The sequence below is a fragment of the Lissotriton vulgaris genome, chromosome 3_1 (assembly GCF_964263255.1).
Source record: "Lissotriton vulgaris chromosome 3_1, aLisVul1.2, whole genome shotgun sequence".
Lineage (NCBI taxonomy): Eukaryota > Metazoa > Chordata > Amphibia > Caudata > Salamandridae > Lissotriton > Lissotriton vulgaris.
Window position 1 is genome coordinate 1066184657 of NC_141689.1, and position 17358 is coordinate 1066202014.

The 17358-nt window shown below is 43.3% G+C and overlaps 1 protein-coding gene across 1 annotated transcript in view; it reads right to left on the minus strand.

The window, feature by feature from the left end:
- Positions 1 to 17358, minus strand: part of LOC147727408 (atrial natriuretic peptide receptor 2-like) — a 592594-nt gene that overhangs the window by 408692 nt on the left and 166544 nt on the right. Inside the window, exon 6 of the mRNA XM_086963625.1 lies at positions 6884 to 6956. Coding sequence (XP_086819751.1) covers positions 6884 to 6956 — 73 coding nt within the window. The remainder of the gene's footprint in view (positions 1 to 6883; positions 6957 to 17358) is intronic.

Consider the following 17358-nt stretch of genomic DNA (forward strand, 5'->3'; position numbering starts at 1 on the left):
AATATTCCTATTCGTCTCTGTTTGTGGACAGGGAAGATCTCAAAGAGCAACAATCGATTATTAATCGACTTCAAACAACAATCAATTATTAATCGACTTCAAGCAACAATCGATTATCAATCGACTTCAAAACAATCAGTGGGGAGAAAAGTAGGCATGACGAATTACACCGGGGACAAAAGTCTGCATTACCTACCCTTCTCTATCTGCAAAGAGGGACGACGTTCCTATTCGCCGCTGTTTGCAAACAGAGAATGTCTCGTTCTCAAAAGAGAACCAATATGTCAAGTAGCCTTCAAAGCTAAATGAACCAATACCAACAATATCAGTATACAAATACCGACTTTCAATACAAACAATCAATCAATCAGGTGGATAGAGCCACCCTACCAATCAGGCGTAAAAACACCCTACTTAATCTTACCCGGACCGGACCATACGGACAGTTCTTCGACTCCCTCCTCCAGCGCCCGATCGTTCTCTTACTCCATGTAGCATTCCTGTGGGATTCCAGTCAGGACAATAGGTCACTCGAGAGAGGTCCGTTCAGAATTGGTGAAGTTCTGTCGATCGGCAGCCGGGCGAGGGCCCTCTCAAGGCAGGCATACCCCGATCATTTAGATGTTCACTTCTTCGTCTGGATCTCTCTTACCGAACCTTATGTCACTGATGGACCCCGCGTTGGGACGCCAATTGTGGAAAATGAACCCGCATTGCTATCGATGCCCAGGCCGCTGGCGCAAAACGCCTCTTAGTTCCCATGTTGAATAATTACCAAATAAAGAGACGGGCGCTGGTAGCAGGAATCAAGAACAGAGTTTAATTCTCATGAGGAGAGCCAGTCATTTCGGACACGAAACACAGTGTCTTTCGGGAGGTGCTCTAACAAGTGAGCTGAGACTCTTGCTTTTATATCTTACAAAACACTTGATAAAACAATCAGGACAGTATGACGCAAAAGAAAGACATCCCTATAATCCTCGTGGTGATCCTACTCCACATACGTTCACAATGGGGACCCTTGACCTGCTGATAAGAGGGGAGGGCAATCACGCAGCTGAGTGTTTCGTAGGATGTGTACGCCTGATCATGGCCCAGGGGGTGGGGTGGCTAGGACCAATAGTGGATCCTTTGAAGAGGGGTGACTTCATACAATGAGGGCAGTAAATGGTATCTCCTGGCTTAGGCGATGGCCTCGGACATGTGTGGTCAGCCGGACTCGGGGGGAGGGGTCATCAAAGGAGTGGTATTCATGCCACGTGGACAATCGAGCGCGGAGGGAAGGCTTGTCAACAGAGGGGCATTCATGGAAGGGAAGGAGGTGTTGGTCAGGCGTGGCCGTGACTCTCAAGGACAGGGCCTTGCGGAAGAAGAGGGTTTATGACTTGCTCATGTGAGGAGAAGGAGGGGGTCAGGGTGCGCGCAGGGCCAGAGTCGCACAGAGAGAGAGAAAGAGAGAGATCCTATGACCTGTACATGAGAGAACAGGGGCAGTCGGATACAGCTGGGGGGGCTATGTCAGCTGAGGCGAAGGATGCTTCTTTGAGAGGGAAATGGGGAATGCCTGGGTCAAGCAGGAGGGTTGCCTTTCACATCAGGATCGCGCAAAGGGAAAGGGTTTCATGGTCTATACATGAGAGAGGGGGTGCAAGATACGCGCAGGAGGGAAGCCGGGGATTCCAATGGGTAAAAAGGCCATGGTGCCTAGAATGGCTGTACATATGCATAGGGGTACGGGCTTTTACTGGCAGGGTGATACGGTCAATAATTTACAGTATCCATGGTGCCCACAGGGAGAGGAGTGGGAGAAGAAGGGAAATGAATGCTGTCTATGTACATCAATTTCGTCAACTTTCACATTGGCTTATAGGTCTGTTAACAATTTCCGTTCCGTAATTTTGGCGGGTCATTCTCAAATTGAGGGTAAACCAGTGGGTATGCATCCGCTTGTTTGCACGCTTTTGAAGGGGAACAGAGTAGCGAATCTGCCCAAACCAAAATACACTTCTTCATGGGATGTCTCTCTAGTTCTTGCTCTGTTCAATAGTTGGCTCCAAAATGATTTGTTATTCAGGAAACAACTTTCAGACAAATTGGCTATGCTTTTCTGTTTTGCAGCATGTCGAAGATCATCGGACGTCAAAGCCTTGGACATTACAGGTAGAGTCTTTACTCCAGAAGGAGTCTCTTTTAATATCACTGACAGAACTACGACTAGGTCTAGAAGTGTTGATTACCATGCTTTTCCAAGCAATGCAAAACTTTGTGTGGTGCAATGTCAAAAAGTTTATGAGGAGTGTACATGGTCTTCTTGGCCTACAGGTGTTACGCAGTTACTAATTGCCATGCAGAAGCCTTTCAAACCAGTTACTGCAGCTACTATAGCCAGATGGTTGAAATATGTTATGCAGGAGGCGGGTATTAATACCCAAGTGTTTGGAACCCATTCGGTACGTGGTGCCATGGCCTCTAAGAGTTTTATGTTAGGATGTACTGTTCAGGACATTATGCATTCAGCGGACTGGTCCTCAGAATCTACATTCAAACAGTTTAATTATAAACCGGTGGGTGATATTTCCTCTGTAGTGTTTGAAGAGCGTTAAATTAGCATAATACGAAGCCTCCGGTCCTGTATTAGAATAAAAACTTAGCTAGCTATCGCGCCAAGAATTTTCAATTCTTTTAAGGACACAGAGGCGAGGATTATCCCACCCGGTTGTATTACATGTATTATAATATCTTGCCCACCCATGATTATAGTGTTTTTTTGCAGATTTTATGGGCATTCTTTCTCATTCTTCCAGGTTCTGAGAAGAAGATGGACTGAGTATGTTGCCGGTTAAAGGAATGCTGTCCAGTTGGCTGTTCTTCCATGTTGGAGGAGGTTTATGTTGGACTTCAGTTATTTATGGACTTATGTTCGAAGCAAAGAAAGAGGAGGATATCCGGTGGTGACCAGGTCTTATGGACTAATACAGGAATTGATGTGTGTTTTGCATCATGGGAAATGTAGTTTGTTTTGATCTAACAAAGATTTCATTGGCTGCTGTGTGTAGCATTAAAAGAAAGAGAAGCATAATCCTCGCCTCCGTGTCCTTAATAGAATTGAAAATTATTGGCGCAATAGCTAGCTAATTTTTTATTCCACTGTCTGGGAAAACAGCATCACTGCCATCTTTTGCACAGGAACAGGCCGGGGACTTTCAAAATGGAACCCAAGGACCTCCATCACTCAGCTTTGCTTATATGTGGAATCCATACACTACAATGACCACATGCATGAACACACACAATATACTGTTGTGTAGTTCTTACCGATCCGTAGTCCCTGTACTTTGTTCAGACAACATAAACTAAGGGCTTGGTGTGAAGACTGATTCCAGGCACCCCGTAGGATATATTGGCTTATAGACCGGGTAGCTTGCAGTGCCATCGTAAGCCCCACTAACCTACCAGGGAGAGAATAGCTTCTAGCAACCACTGAACATGACAACCATGTTTCCTCAGGGATCATGGAAACAGTACAGAACCTTTTGCTCAGTCACCCGTGCTCACTCTCAGAGAAATATACAGAAAATACACAGTGGGATGTTTTCAATATTTATTGAACCAACGTTTTCTTTCATAAAATACATGTGCTGCAATGATTAGCAGACAGAAGCAGATAACCATGATTACAAGTTCCAAAAGCGTAAATAGTAGCTATAATTCTACCATGGTGCTAAAAACAATTGATTATATGCAGGAATATAAACAATACAGTAATCTAGTGTACTCCTACTATGCGGACACTACCCTGAGTGTACCATGAGTTTGTGTAGGTGTAGAGCCAAGAATCCCCCCAAGGGACGATCAAATCCCATTATGGGTAATGTGCTTTGCCTTTATGCTGGTGTTATACTTCTAAAGGTGCTCATGCTTAGAAGTTTGCTTTGCCTAGTATGTTATACTAGTGAGCTTGTGTCCCTGCGTGATCTAGGCCTATGGTTATTAGTATTGCATAGTGTTTACCTACCTGTTACCAGTGGTTACTGGTTGTGATCTATAATTGTTAATCTCTCCATTCACCACCGGGGCAGACCCCTCCTGACTCCTAGAGCCAGGCTCACCAGCCAGCTCCAGCCAATCACACGCCAGACACACATTACACAAACATGCCAACTTCTAGAAGTGGCACTTCCACACTAGACACAATCATGCCGCATACATCATTGCGCACTATTCAATCTCACGAGTTCGCACATACCAAACTTGACCCTGCACTCCCCACACATCAGGAACTACCATGGTCACACATATTCCCCATGCATTCCTATGGGAGGGCAGGTCACTCTCACCACACACACAGAGAGCGCACGCACTTTACACTGGACCACAGTGAAAAAGTGCTCAGAGACCTAAAATCACCAACACCAGGTTACAGAAGCAGGCTAGGCAAAAGCAAAAAGTTTCGGGGTGAACCTGCCAAAAGGGCCGGGTCCAACAGCTAGATTCTTGTGATCCGTCATCTACGGATATTTTTGGTGTGCGCTGAACATATAGGAGGTTGAACCTAGCCCAATTCTCCTCCTCCCTCTGTTTTTGATTTTCATGTTGTGACATAGACATGTCTTGCTGTATTATATCAATTGTGGAAGACACTATGTTGCCCAGTGAAAAAATTCTGGATGATAATGTGGTCATACCATTGTTAACCACAGCCAAAGCCTTTTCTAGATTAACCCTAATAATCTCGCGCAATCTCTCAGCAGCTTCCTGTTGAGAAATTTTCCACAGCTCGTTGTATATTCCATCAAAAAAGCGCTTTTGACGTGGGTTCCGGGGGCCTAGTAAAAAATCCCTGAAATCCATATCATCAGAAAGAAGGGACAAGTGTTGTTTCACCTGGTAGAGTGTTCAGGTTTTCCCCCAATCTAGGCATAACTCCCCAACACTGTCTGTCTGTACATATCGTTGATCACGCCTATTGATCCTAAACCCTCCAGTGTTACCCAGGAATCTAGATTGACACCCATTTATGTCCATAGGCCAAACTAACCAACCCTTCCAATTGGGGTCAGATGAATTGAAAGAACCATTATGTATCATGGTGTCTAGTGTATCCTCACTAAAGTGTGTAAAGTGCAGCCAATTTTTGAAATGTGACATGCGGGAATACGAGGTGTATTTAAATCCTTTGTTTTTGCTTTACCTAGACATGAAGTTTGTTGCACTGTCTTGTTCAGGAAAATCATTTGGTGTGGTATGAGGCATGCTCTAAATAAGGCCTCCGTCTCCTGAACCTGCCAACCTTTTGTCCCCCAAATAGACTGTGTGTCTATTGTGTCTTTCCAATAGTCGACACCCTGTGTAGACAGTTGGGAAATAAAGGAAGCAGAGTATATCAGCTTGGTATTTGTTAACATATTTTCCTTTGCAGGTGTAGATGCAAGCTATATGAGGCTGTGTCTGAGGTTTCAAAACCTGAAAAATAAGCAAGCTTTTGTGCAAACATTTGTGAACTACCTTTTGACGGTGTTGGGTAGTGTTCCTATTGTGCGTAATTATAAATAGCGCGTTGGAGACTGGCTTTATGTAAAAAATGGCGACCATCCTGCTGTTAACGGAACATGTCCCCAAAATTAATTGTACCATCATACAATTCATTGTTTAAAGATTCAGCTGATTGCTCTAAATCTGAAAGCAAATTATGCACAGTTTCAATGACCCAATTATCAGACAAAGTACTAGAGTTGATGATGTCATTGAAAGAAATTTTGAACAAATAAGGAATTTCTAACAGTTCAGTAGTATCATCTACATCATACAATACCCTGTCCCATACAAATTCTTCAGGAACTGGAAATGCTGTAATGTTCACTAGGGACAAGTCTCTTAGTTCCCAGTAGGATGATGCATGTGGCTTAAGAAACAAGTTCACAAGTTGCACCGCAGAGCTTTCTGGGAGGAAGCCTCCATCAGAAGAAGGTAAAAAACAGTTATTACACCAATCCAAAGTACCAGGAAAAGGGAGCCAATTGTAATCCATAGATGTATCCAGGGAACAACGAAGTAAGTCTTTTTCAGTCAAAGATAGAAAGCATAAACTCGAAGCTTGAAAGGGAGAGACGGTGTCGGCAGCTCAAGTTCACTTGGATCTGATGAGAAATAGTCATAATGCACGAAGTAGCCAGATGCTGTCCGGTCTATTCTTGGCAACACAGTAGGTTTTGTAGAACTAGGAGATGGCTCGATCTATGGCATGTTGACATGACATCGTCAATTTTTCTATTTGAAATTTCTGTACTTGTTTACTCTACAGCTGTAGTTGTTTCAATAGGGAAAATGTTTAGATTGTGATAATAGATTGATTCTATCACATAAAGAATCAGTTTATGATGAAAATCTTTTGAGTTCTGTCAAACTGTGTTCACTGCTGTGACAATTTAAGTATTAATAAAAAGTTGAATGATTCCTCAAGGATCAATTGTGTTTTGTTATCTCCTATTATAGTGGCAAAACATTGTACTGTTAGAAAACGATTGTACTGGCCGTACATTTCTATTTCCTAAGTATCACATTGTATTAAGGGCCATACCTTAACTGGTTCATGTTACAAATAGGAACAATCAAGAGAAATTTGCGGAGACCTTCTGTGTGAGGAGCTGGTTTAAGTGCAGCAAAAATGGGTAAAACCGGTAGCCAGTGGTTTCATTGCAGTGTATTTAAATTGAACTTTACTTTATTACATTTATCTGTAAATTGGGTTTCTAAACATGCATGCACAAGCCAACAGCAAATGAAAAATATTTCTCTACTTCCATAGAATTCTGCTAACATAGCCTGCAAATAGTTTTAGAAATATCGATTGGGAAAATGAGGGAATGAGCAGTACACAACATACCTTGTTTAATCTTTGCATAATCTATAATCCAACTTTCATCCCAAAACAGTTTCTGCTTCTGGTACTGAAACCACTAAGAACAATAAAAATAAAAATCAGTGGTTAGTATTTCAGTAATAAAAAAAAGTTCTTGGTGAAAACATGAAAAAATATATAGTGTTAATGTAAAATATAGCTAGCCTGCAGCTGTGTGGGTTTCTATTAGGAGAGTGCAGAAATTTGTCAGATTCATAACAATGTGCTTGTTAGTAATGAATGATCAATGTGGTGATACCCTCTGCACAATGCTTCTTGCCAGGGAAGGACTTACAAAAATTGTCAACACTGGCATTCATGACAGCCTTCCACATGGTGATGTTTTCAGTTTAATTTAGAGACATTTACAACAAAAGTTTAATATTCATATGATATACATTAAAATTACTAATACCTGCCACCCAACCCATTCTAATAGCTCTGGGGGTCCTGGAATAGCCGGAGTAGTCACATTTGTATAGGGTGATAGTTAATAGTTCTGTTGGTACAGTCATTGGCAGTGCTGGCAGGGACTCTAGGTGGAACAAGCTGGAGTGACCTCCTGATGTGGGTTCTGTCAATTAAGCACTGTTTAGTAAGATATATCCAACTCATATGGATGAATGTCCGAGATGCAGGGTTGGCAGAGCAGAATTTACTAATGTGATGTGGAGCAGTAGGCACAATAGCACAGTATTGGCAAGAGATGATCAGTTGCTTGCAAGGGGCTACTAGCATTCGTCTTAAGGTCCCAGCTAAGAACTGCCTGTTTTGACTTACCCCATACCCCAAGGATGAGAGGGCACACTATAGATTTGCACAGTTGGAGCTTTTGCTGGCCAAGAGCAGAGTTGCCATCTGATGGATGTCTGCTCTTGGACCTATGACTGTAGCATGGTCTAGGTGTTTGGCTGACTGGGCTTTGTTCAGAACTGAGGCATATGAAAGTAGTTCACATGGATGAATGACTAGAGGATGATTGTCAAGAGTGGAAGTGCATGCCGCATGGAGCGGCAGAGTGCTGGTTGTTGTGCTCACCGCTGCGGGTCTGGAGGGGGAGACCCAATCTCCTTGATTGGACTGGTGAGTTCCATACACTGCGAAGTGGTGACACATGACCTGACTTAGAATACACATTCCAATTAGATGTGGACCTCGCCAGCAGTGGTGGTGGTGGTGGGTACAAATCACTGACTCAGTGGTCCCCCACCAAACAGAGGCTTTTGGAGCAGGGACCGACAGGAGGTGAAGGTCGAGGAAGACTGAATCCAGGTGTCATGACTTGCCATCACCATTTTTCGTGGGAGTGTTCAACTATAAGAACAGACTTGCTAATAATGATGCGACGTATTGTATTTTTAACGCTCTATCACAACAGTAAGTTGTATGTTATCACATTGGTAGCAGTAAATGTTTCACTACCTGCTTCCTATAAATACACATTTCTCTTGGAAATTTAAAATAAAACATCCCCAAAAAGAAGCCCTCAGACCCAACTCTTCAGTTTGCCTCTGGACCTCTGGGAGGCTCAGAAGGACTGCTTTGCTGTTCGGCAAGAAGGGCTGCTATTCTGTTGCCCTACTGGCTGCTGCCCAGCTACCTGACTTAAGGGCTGGACCTGCATTTCAAACCCAGGACCACCAGAGTGGCTCCAAGGGCTAGTTGGCTGATCACCTGATCAGAAAGTTCAGGGACAGAACAGGCTTTTACCATTTTGAACCCAGCACCTGGACTACGTTTGGTGTGAGTTTTGTCCACCAAGAGTAGCCACCCCATTCCTGGACCCTTGGAAATGGACCAGAAGGTGCTCTGCCAGCCCAGCTGTGGTCCTGTAGGGAGAATTGATGTAGCGCGACGTATCACCTCCCAGAACTCCGCATCCAAACTTCAGCATGACAGACTGCCTTACTAAACTCTGCATCAGAATCAATGCGCGACGAAGGACTTTTCATTACAGCCCGCAACCTGTTTAGAACCGCTGCTGCATGATACAGCCTCGAAGCAAGTCTTTGCATCGCGAGCCTCATGTTGACGGCATCACCAACTACGATGCAGGACTCCACATTAAAAGTTCCACAACTTCTCCAGAGCCAGCGTGTGTGCAACACATCTTCAGTGCAGGACTTCGCACTGCAAGCCCCTCATGCAAGGCATCCTTAATGCAGGATCGCGAATCGTGGCCTTTCAGATTCATGGAACCATCGCTACGCAATGAATCGCCACACCAGGTACCCCCGCCTGCATGAAGCATCCTTGACCCGGGATCTTGCAATGGCCCACAACCAGGATTTAATGTACATTTGTTCAGCAGGCCTAACTGGGTCCCTCTAGCTGACCCATACTCCATTGTGAAAGGCAATGTGTGACTTTGTACTGGTCCATTGCAACAAGATAACCACAATGGCTTTTTTGTGCTTTTTGGTGCTATTTTCACTGAAATCTTAAAACTTGCATAACTCTGGTTCTAGTGATTGGATTATTGTCATTTTAGTCTCAAATAATTGATAAAAATTTACTCACTGTTTCTAATTTGGTGTGGAAGTTTTCTTGTGTTGTATTTTCACTTTATTACTGTTTGAAGTTCTGCATAAATGCCTTACAAGTTACCTGTGAAATAAACCTGACTGCTTTTGTGTCAAGCTACCAGAGGGTTAAGCATAAGTTATTTTGGGGTTTGCTTGTGTTTCACTCTGTCAAACATTGTGGTTGCTCTGTGAGTAGGGTTTCACCCCCTCAACCAGAGAACCAATCTCCAACAATTGAGAAGCACTTTTAAAGAGATAGTGTTAAAAAAATTAACGTAGAAACATTCATGCCTCCACCTAATGTTAATATTAATGTTAAGAATGACTTGTAAAGCTCACGTACACCTGGTGCTTTCATGGCGCTGTGATGGGCTCTGTCCATTACCAATGGAGACGTCAATTGTAGGATTGTGCAAATAGCCATGTTTTGAGGGACCTTCTGAACTTCATAAGGTCAGTGCAAGCCTGGATCTCCAAGGAGAAGGAGTTCCACAGTCTGGGGGCGAGAGTTGCAAATCTGCAGCCTCTCTGACGTTTCCGTTTCAAAGCGGGGATGGAAAGGAACGACAGGTGAGCAGAGCGCAGGTTGTGAGAGGGGGTATGCCTGAGTATCAGGTTATTTATAAATTTGGAGTTTTGACTGTGCAAGGATTTGAAAATCAGGCAGCCTGTTTTAAACTTTGAGGACAGATTTATCTACAATGAGATTGCCCCATTTTTTGAAAATGTCACGAACTATAATCGTTTTTATTAATGATATTTTTTTTATTTGGAGAGGTCCTGAGGAACAACTTGGCAAATGTATCCTGCGTGACCCACACCTTAAATTTAGTGCCAATACCAGTTCTTCTAGAATTGAATTCCTGGAAGTCTGGATCCTGGTCACTAACCAGCTTATTGAAGTGCCCCTCTATACAAAACCGAGGGCTCGGAATACTCTTTTGTATGAGAGCTTCCATCCCTTAGTCAGAAGAACAATATACCCTTTAGCCAGTTTTTAAGACTTCGCCGCAATTATACTGATATCAGCAATTTTGAGCTCCATGCCTCTGAGCTTAAGACGAAGTTCTTAGAGCGGGGTTACCCACACAGACTGGTTAGGGACTCATTCAAGAGGGCCAAATACTTTAATCGTGATGCCCTACTTAGTTCGAACAAGGAAAAGAAAGAGTCTAAGCTGATGGTGGTAACTACTCATTCCAATTTCAATGACAAGTTGAGAAATATCATCAACTCTCAGTGGCATATCCTTAACACCGATAAATCAGCAGGAAAATTGACTAAACCTAATTTCGCATTCAGGCGTAATAGGAACTTGAGAAATGCCCTAGTTAGGGCTACAGTACCTCCTGAGCCGGTTTTGACCCATAGATCAATTATAGGTACTAACCCCATTCTTGGGAGTCATAGATGTGGCAATTGCCATGCGTGTGACGCTGTCATGACTACCCCTGATCTGGTTTGGGGTAAGAGAAAATTTCAGTTGCAGGAAATTACTAATTCTTGCACCACCAGTATTATTTACCTCTTGCTATGCCCTTATCGTAAAGGCTATGTTGGTGAAACAGGAAGACAGTTCATAATGCGGTTCAGTGAACATAAGTCATCTATCCATAATCTTCGAATTGGGGCGCCGTTGGTTGCCCACTGGAAGAATTGTAAACACACTGTAGATGATCTGAAATGGCTTATCCCTGAACACGTGAATTGCCCCAAGGATGGAAATGTTGATGCCCTTAGAGGCAAAAGGGAGGTTTATTGGATTTTCACTCTACAGACGGCTGTCATAGGGTTGAACGAATGCCTCCCGTGGGAGAATGCCATTATCTAAGGACAGATTAGTCTCAGATTTGTGGTGTTGGTCCTGGCTTCTCCCATCTGAATTGTATATATTTTGTGTCTAGCTGCTTCAGGCCTTATACACTGTCCTGGTTGTCATCTTTTGACAGGGATATTCCTTTCTCTCTATTTCATATGCTGGACCTTTTTAATTCTGTGGCTTACAATTTGGGTGGCCTCTCTTGTGGTCCTGAACGGGTTTTTTCGTTTTATCATTAATTGGGTGTTGGTTTATTATATTAACAAATATACTCTTTTGTTCTTGTTTAATCTTATTCTGACATGTTTTTTCCGTTATGTATTAAAATATTTTCTTGGTTTTTCACTTCATTAGTTTATTCTATTCACTCCTTTTTATAATTTATTATCCTGTTTTTTCGTTGCGGGCGTTCTACCTGTGATATTTCGTAATATGGCTGACTCCTTTTTTGTTGGAGCCCGAGTCCGCTTTCTATATCTGTACTAGGCAGCCCGTCAATGGCTGTGCTATTCTGTCAGAAAATGGCGCCCGGCGTTTTTCATGATTTGCTGCTCAGCATCAGTCTAGCTTATTTTTAGCGTCTACAGGTGAAGCTTATTCTATCTTGTTCTTACCCTTGCCGGTGGTAGTATTTAAAGAATAGCCGTTTCGAGTCATTCTCGATCGACCGCTTTCTCGACGCCAGTGAGATCCAGCCTCGTTTGGACGAACCCCGTTTATGAGGTAAGCGGGACTGTCGGCAGACCTAGCGTATTCCATCTTGATGTTTTGTCAAGCTTACATCTTAATCAGGTCTCGGGTTATATATTTTTTGGTTTTTTTGGATTAGAACATACTTTGAAAAATTCTACACGGAACTGCATTGTTTGGGACTCCCAGGCAGTGACTCTGGCCGTTTTGAATATGGAGGGATAAACAAACCTACTACAGAGTATCGTGGTAAGCGTCCATTAGGAGAGTTCCCATCGCGTTTTTCTTGCTTTTTAGTCCTGCATTTTTCTATCTGGTTCTAGTGGGGTTTGAGCATGCCCTGAAGTAGTCTCCATTTTTATTTTACCTAGGCTCCAGCCTCTCCTAATGAAGTGGTTCTCTGGATCGTTTGTCCTATGTGACTTTCGGGCACACATGATTCAAGGAGCGATATTTCTTAGTATCTATATGCACTGTTCTTAATCAGGTGAGAGGTTTATAAACAATACATTTTTTTTTAGCTGGTTGCTTCTGGCTGGGAGCCCGTTTTGTATTCCTCCTCCTTGTTTGCCCCATGTCTTTTGGGAGACCGTTTCAGGGACGCACTTTTCTGTACTGCTAGTTGGATTTCGGATTATACCTCTTTAGGTCGATTATTTCCTCGATCTGGCTGTGCATATGTATGTCAACTATTTTCAGATTTATTCCATGCCTACCGGACTTCCATAGCTTTGGGATTTAATTCCTCTATTTTATGAGGACTCACCGTTACTTTTGCAGTTAGAATGTTCAATCTTTAGACATCCGGAAGGGCCCTCCGTGGACCACTATGTAGGACATCTTTCCGCGTTTTCCCCCTCCCCCATCCTTCTCCCCTTTTTTTTTTAGATGTTTTCTTTTGTTCATCACAGCCTCATTTATTCCATTATTTGGTTTTCTTTATTTAGGAACGGATGGCTATCTGGGGTTAGTGAAAAAATATATATCTCCTGGACTATAGAAGAGCTTATGGCCACAGACCCTCAAGGTTTGTAGGATATGACATTGGGCATTATACACTTCTCTTCTTCTAAATAAATTTTGACACAGTATTCTTGGGATATAAGGTGTAAGGTAAGGTGATTGATGAATGACTCACTTTCTTTCATCGTATGTAGGCTACAATATATATTCTTTATGTTTGTCCTGCTTAATGTTTGACCAATATTCTGGTAATTTTTTAATTTATCGTGTATTAAAAACAATATTTTCCCCCACAGACAGTCTCTTCAGCCCTGAAGTTCACACTGAATTATATTATAAATTTATGATGACTAGATTTGGGTCACAGTGAGCTACGAAGCAAAACATGTGCGCCCTGATGAAAGAATTCACCTTTATTTATGGCGGCTGCCTGAGTCTTATGGCCCCAATCGAACTGCACAATGATCAGGCACAAAATGTGGGAGGCCGCGCATTTGATGTTCTGGCTGCACCTCCATACATCAGTGGACCCGTGTTGAAGGCCCCCCTCAGGCGCTCTTCTATCTCACCACCTGAGGACAACTGGGGGAGTCAGTGCAGCCATCTACTGCTGGGTGGACCATAGTGCAATAGCCTTCTGAAATGTTGCGGGGTCCCAGGTTCTGGTCTACGGGGGCTGCGTTGGAGGCTTGGGCCCTCTTCTGCATTCAAAGAGACCACAGGCAACTTCCTGAGCTTCACCTAAGCAACATCTACCTCCTTCATACGTGAGTACCACCCGAGACCTGTAGACAGCTGCAACTGGGGTGAGTGGGATCCCAGCGACCAGAGATCATGCAACATAGGGGCGCAGAGGTGGAGATCCAGTGCCCTGGTGGCCCTTGTTTGCTTCACCCTGCAGGCGGGCTCTGAAGACACGAGCCCCCTCCACCTGGCCCAATATCAGATGTAGCCTCTGTAGGAACTGCACTGCTTCACTCAATACACTCCAGGCAGTTCCTGTCAAATTTCTGCATTTGCCTCACAACGCGGCACCCTTAATTGCTACATATAGACTTGGTGGTCAGCTACTCTCCGGCCTCTTTAAAGATATTGACTGAAAGGGGGGCTCTGTAAGGGAGACCCTGGGACACTTAGGACCCCGGCACACAGTGATGTCCCCAACTATGGCTGGGGCTAAAATTAAACACAACCAATCAGTGCAAAGATGTTTACCCACATCACTCCTGCTCCTACAAAAAGTCTCTGCCTCCAACTTACAGGCCCTGTTGCAGTCCAACTCAGAGGGATCATCCAATTCGGACCAGGCCCCGGTGACCAGGACCTTCTTGACCTCCCTCTTTGACTCCCTTAGAACAGATATAGAAGATCTTAAGAAAGACCTCGCCTAGAATATGAAAGAATTGAGACATGACTGGACCTCAGTGGGTGATCAGTTAGCCTCCCTGGAAGATAATGACACCGCGTGGGTGGAAGAGGTATACCAGTTGTGCCAGGAGTTCATCCACCTTTAAGAGCAAAATGATGACCTCAGGGCCCAGGCAGAGGATCTTGAAAACCGGTCCCTCTGCAACAACATTCAACTTTGTGGGGTCCCCACCAGATCAGAGGGCTCAGACATCAGAGAAAACACTCAGGGGCTGTTCCGATTTATCCTGGACTGTGAAGATGATGCTGATCTGCAGTAAGATAGAGTGCACTGAGTTGGCCAACCTGGAGGACCTAATGCCAAACCTACAGATATTCTAACTTTGTGCCTGACTTTCAGACCAAAGAGGGTTCTTTGGCAAGCGAGAGCCAAACAACCTATCCAGTTTCGTGGCAACACTGTCTGCCTTTTTCAAGACATCTCCCTTTTTACCCTTCAGCATTAGTGACTTTAAACCGGTTACCAACTATTTTCACTCCAAATAGGTGTCCCACTGCTGGTCTTTCTATGTGCGGTCAACTCCACCAAACCAAACAACTCACAGATGCCAACCGAATACTCGGCCTCCCAGAGGATCCCTCCCTTTACTTTTCACCTAGCTCTCCCCAGGGGTCTCCATCCTGTACATCATTATAGAAGAGGGTTAGCAGTCACAAGAAACACTACCGCTCTGGACCAGAGGAGCAAGCTTAGGAATGACAAGTGGTTCTGGCCAGCCGTGCTTTAGGCACCGGAGGTGAAACTGCTTCAGATTTGACCAGCCAGTTTTAAGTGCATGGTTGTTTTCCATCAGACTGGGACACCCTATATCTCAGATGTCCTGTGGTGATGGGGAGCCATTCATCAAAATCGATCTTGATGATATGCTCTGACCCCATCGGTCCATGTTCCAAACGCTAACTGCAATGAACAATTTGTTGTTCCAATTTATAGTTCTGCTCTTACGGTTACTAGGTGATGTTTTTTGGTTGTTTTTCACTCCTTCTTTCCTGGTGTACTTGTGGCATTTTAGGGCACAAAATCCTCCTCTATATTTTGGAAAGACCACTTGGATGTTATTTATTAGGAACCGAAAGTTCATTTTACCTAATTCAGTCATACATCCACATACCGGCCAATCAACACAGATGTATACACACAATTAAAGCGCTCTACTCCGGATATGAAAATACTTATCCGCAAGTTTAATAGTTCAAGTCATAATCAATTCAAATTAAAATACAATAATTCATATACGACACCATAAAAAATTGCTAAAAGTTTATGTTAAAACATCTTCCTAGTGTAATCAATACCATTCTACATAGAAACAACACCCCCCTGGAAAGGAAAATTACACAAGACAGTACATTTTGTCTCCCTACTTCTCTCCCTACTTCTTTTGGCCTTATTTATGGAACTTCTGGCACAAAGGCTGAGAAACAACCCAGCTGTTTTTGGGATTCTCTTTGGCGAGACCACCATCTTATCAGGCTTTACGAAGATGATGTAATTTTAACTATCGCTGATCCAATTACCTCGCTCCACGCACTTCTAGCAGAACTCCAGGCTTTTGGCAAAGTCTCTGGATTTAAAGTAAATATGCAGAAGTGCCAGATCTTGAACATCTTGGTTACCCCACCCCATAGAGCTCATGTACACTCCATGGTCCCTTTTGAATGGGCAACTGACTCCACACCCTACCTCAGTATAAAGCGGGCTTGATTTCTTCCTAAGACTATAGCTATCAATTATGCCACTCCCACTTAGCAAAAATGCAGAGTTCTGTCCACCTGGAGTCGCCTCCATCTCTTGTGGAAGTGAAGAATAGGAGCTGTTAAAATGGCAATACTGCAACACATTCTCTAGCTATTTCAGACCCTCCCATTGACCCTGCCACAACACACTCTCCATTCCCACCAATTGGAACTGAACAAATTTATACGGGATGGAAAGGAACCCTGCTTTCATAAACATCTATTCTATTGACCAACAGAAGGAGGAGGAATGGCAGTACCCATGCTACAGCGCTACCACCAAGCCTCTGAACTCTGATTCCTGGTGCAAAGGAACCATCTGCTCTCTGAAATGCATTGGTCCTTTATGGACCAAGCTGTAGCGGGCTCCAAGAGGTGCCAAAGAGTAGTTGGGATGACTATCAAATTGCTTTTGTTGAGGATGAAAGTTTAAAATCTATAAGAAGGGAAGAATGGATTTCTGAATATGGAAAAGATGAGTTCATGAAGATGATTAAATGAAAAGTTTTAGAAGGATGGGGAGAGAGGAAACCAGAAGTTGCAGAAGAAAGAAGTTATTGGGAAGTAAGAAGTGAGTTAAGCGTGGAATCTGGGTTTGTGAACAGAGGAGGAAAGATTATACCACCAAAAGGTTTGAGGAAAAGAGTGATAGATTTGTGTCATGAAGGACATTTTGGTATTGTGAGAACCAAGAAAAGAGTTAAAAGTTCTTATTGGTAGCCAGGAGTAGATACTGAGGTAGAAAGTGTTGTAAGGGAGTGCAGGGAATGTGCAGACTCAGATAAGAATCTAAGAACAATGAAACCACAATTATCACCTGTACAATGTCCAGAAATGGTTTGGGACTTAATTGCAATAGATTTTGTAGGTCCTGTGCAAACAAAGTATGGAGAAAGTACATTTATCATTGTTTTAATTGATTATTTCAGTAAATGGGTTGAGTTGGAAATTGTTGAGAAGGCTGATGCAGACACTGTAATCACATTTCTAAGTGATGTATTTTTAAAGGAAGGATTGCCAAAGAGAGTTATAAGTGACAATGGCACACATTTTACTGCGTTAAAAGTGGAAGAGTTTATGAAGAGGAATGGTATTGTACATGCTAAGACATCGGTATATCATCCATCAGGAAATGGTGCAGTAGAGCGATTTAATCGTGTCATAAAGGGGACTATTCAAATTGCTTGTCAAAACAAAAAGAATTGGGAAGTAGAGATAAAGAAAATGTTGTGGGGTTACCGTTTACCACCATCTCTCACAGGTCAAAGTCCGTTTGTGCTAATGAGGGGAAGGGAACC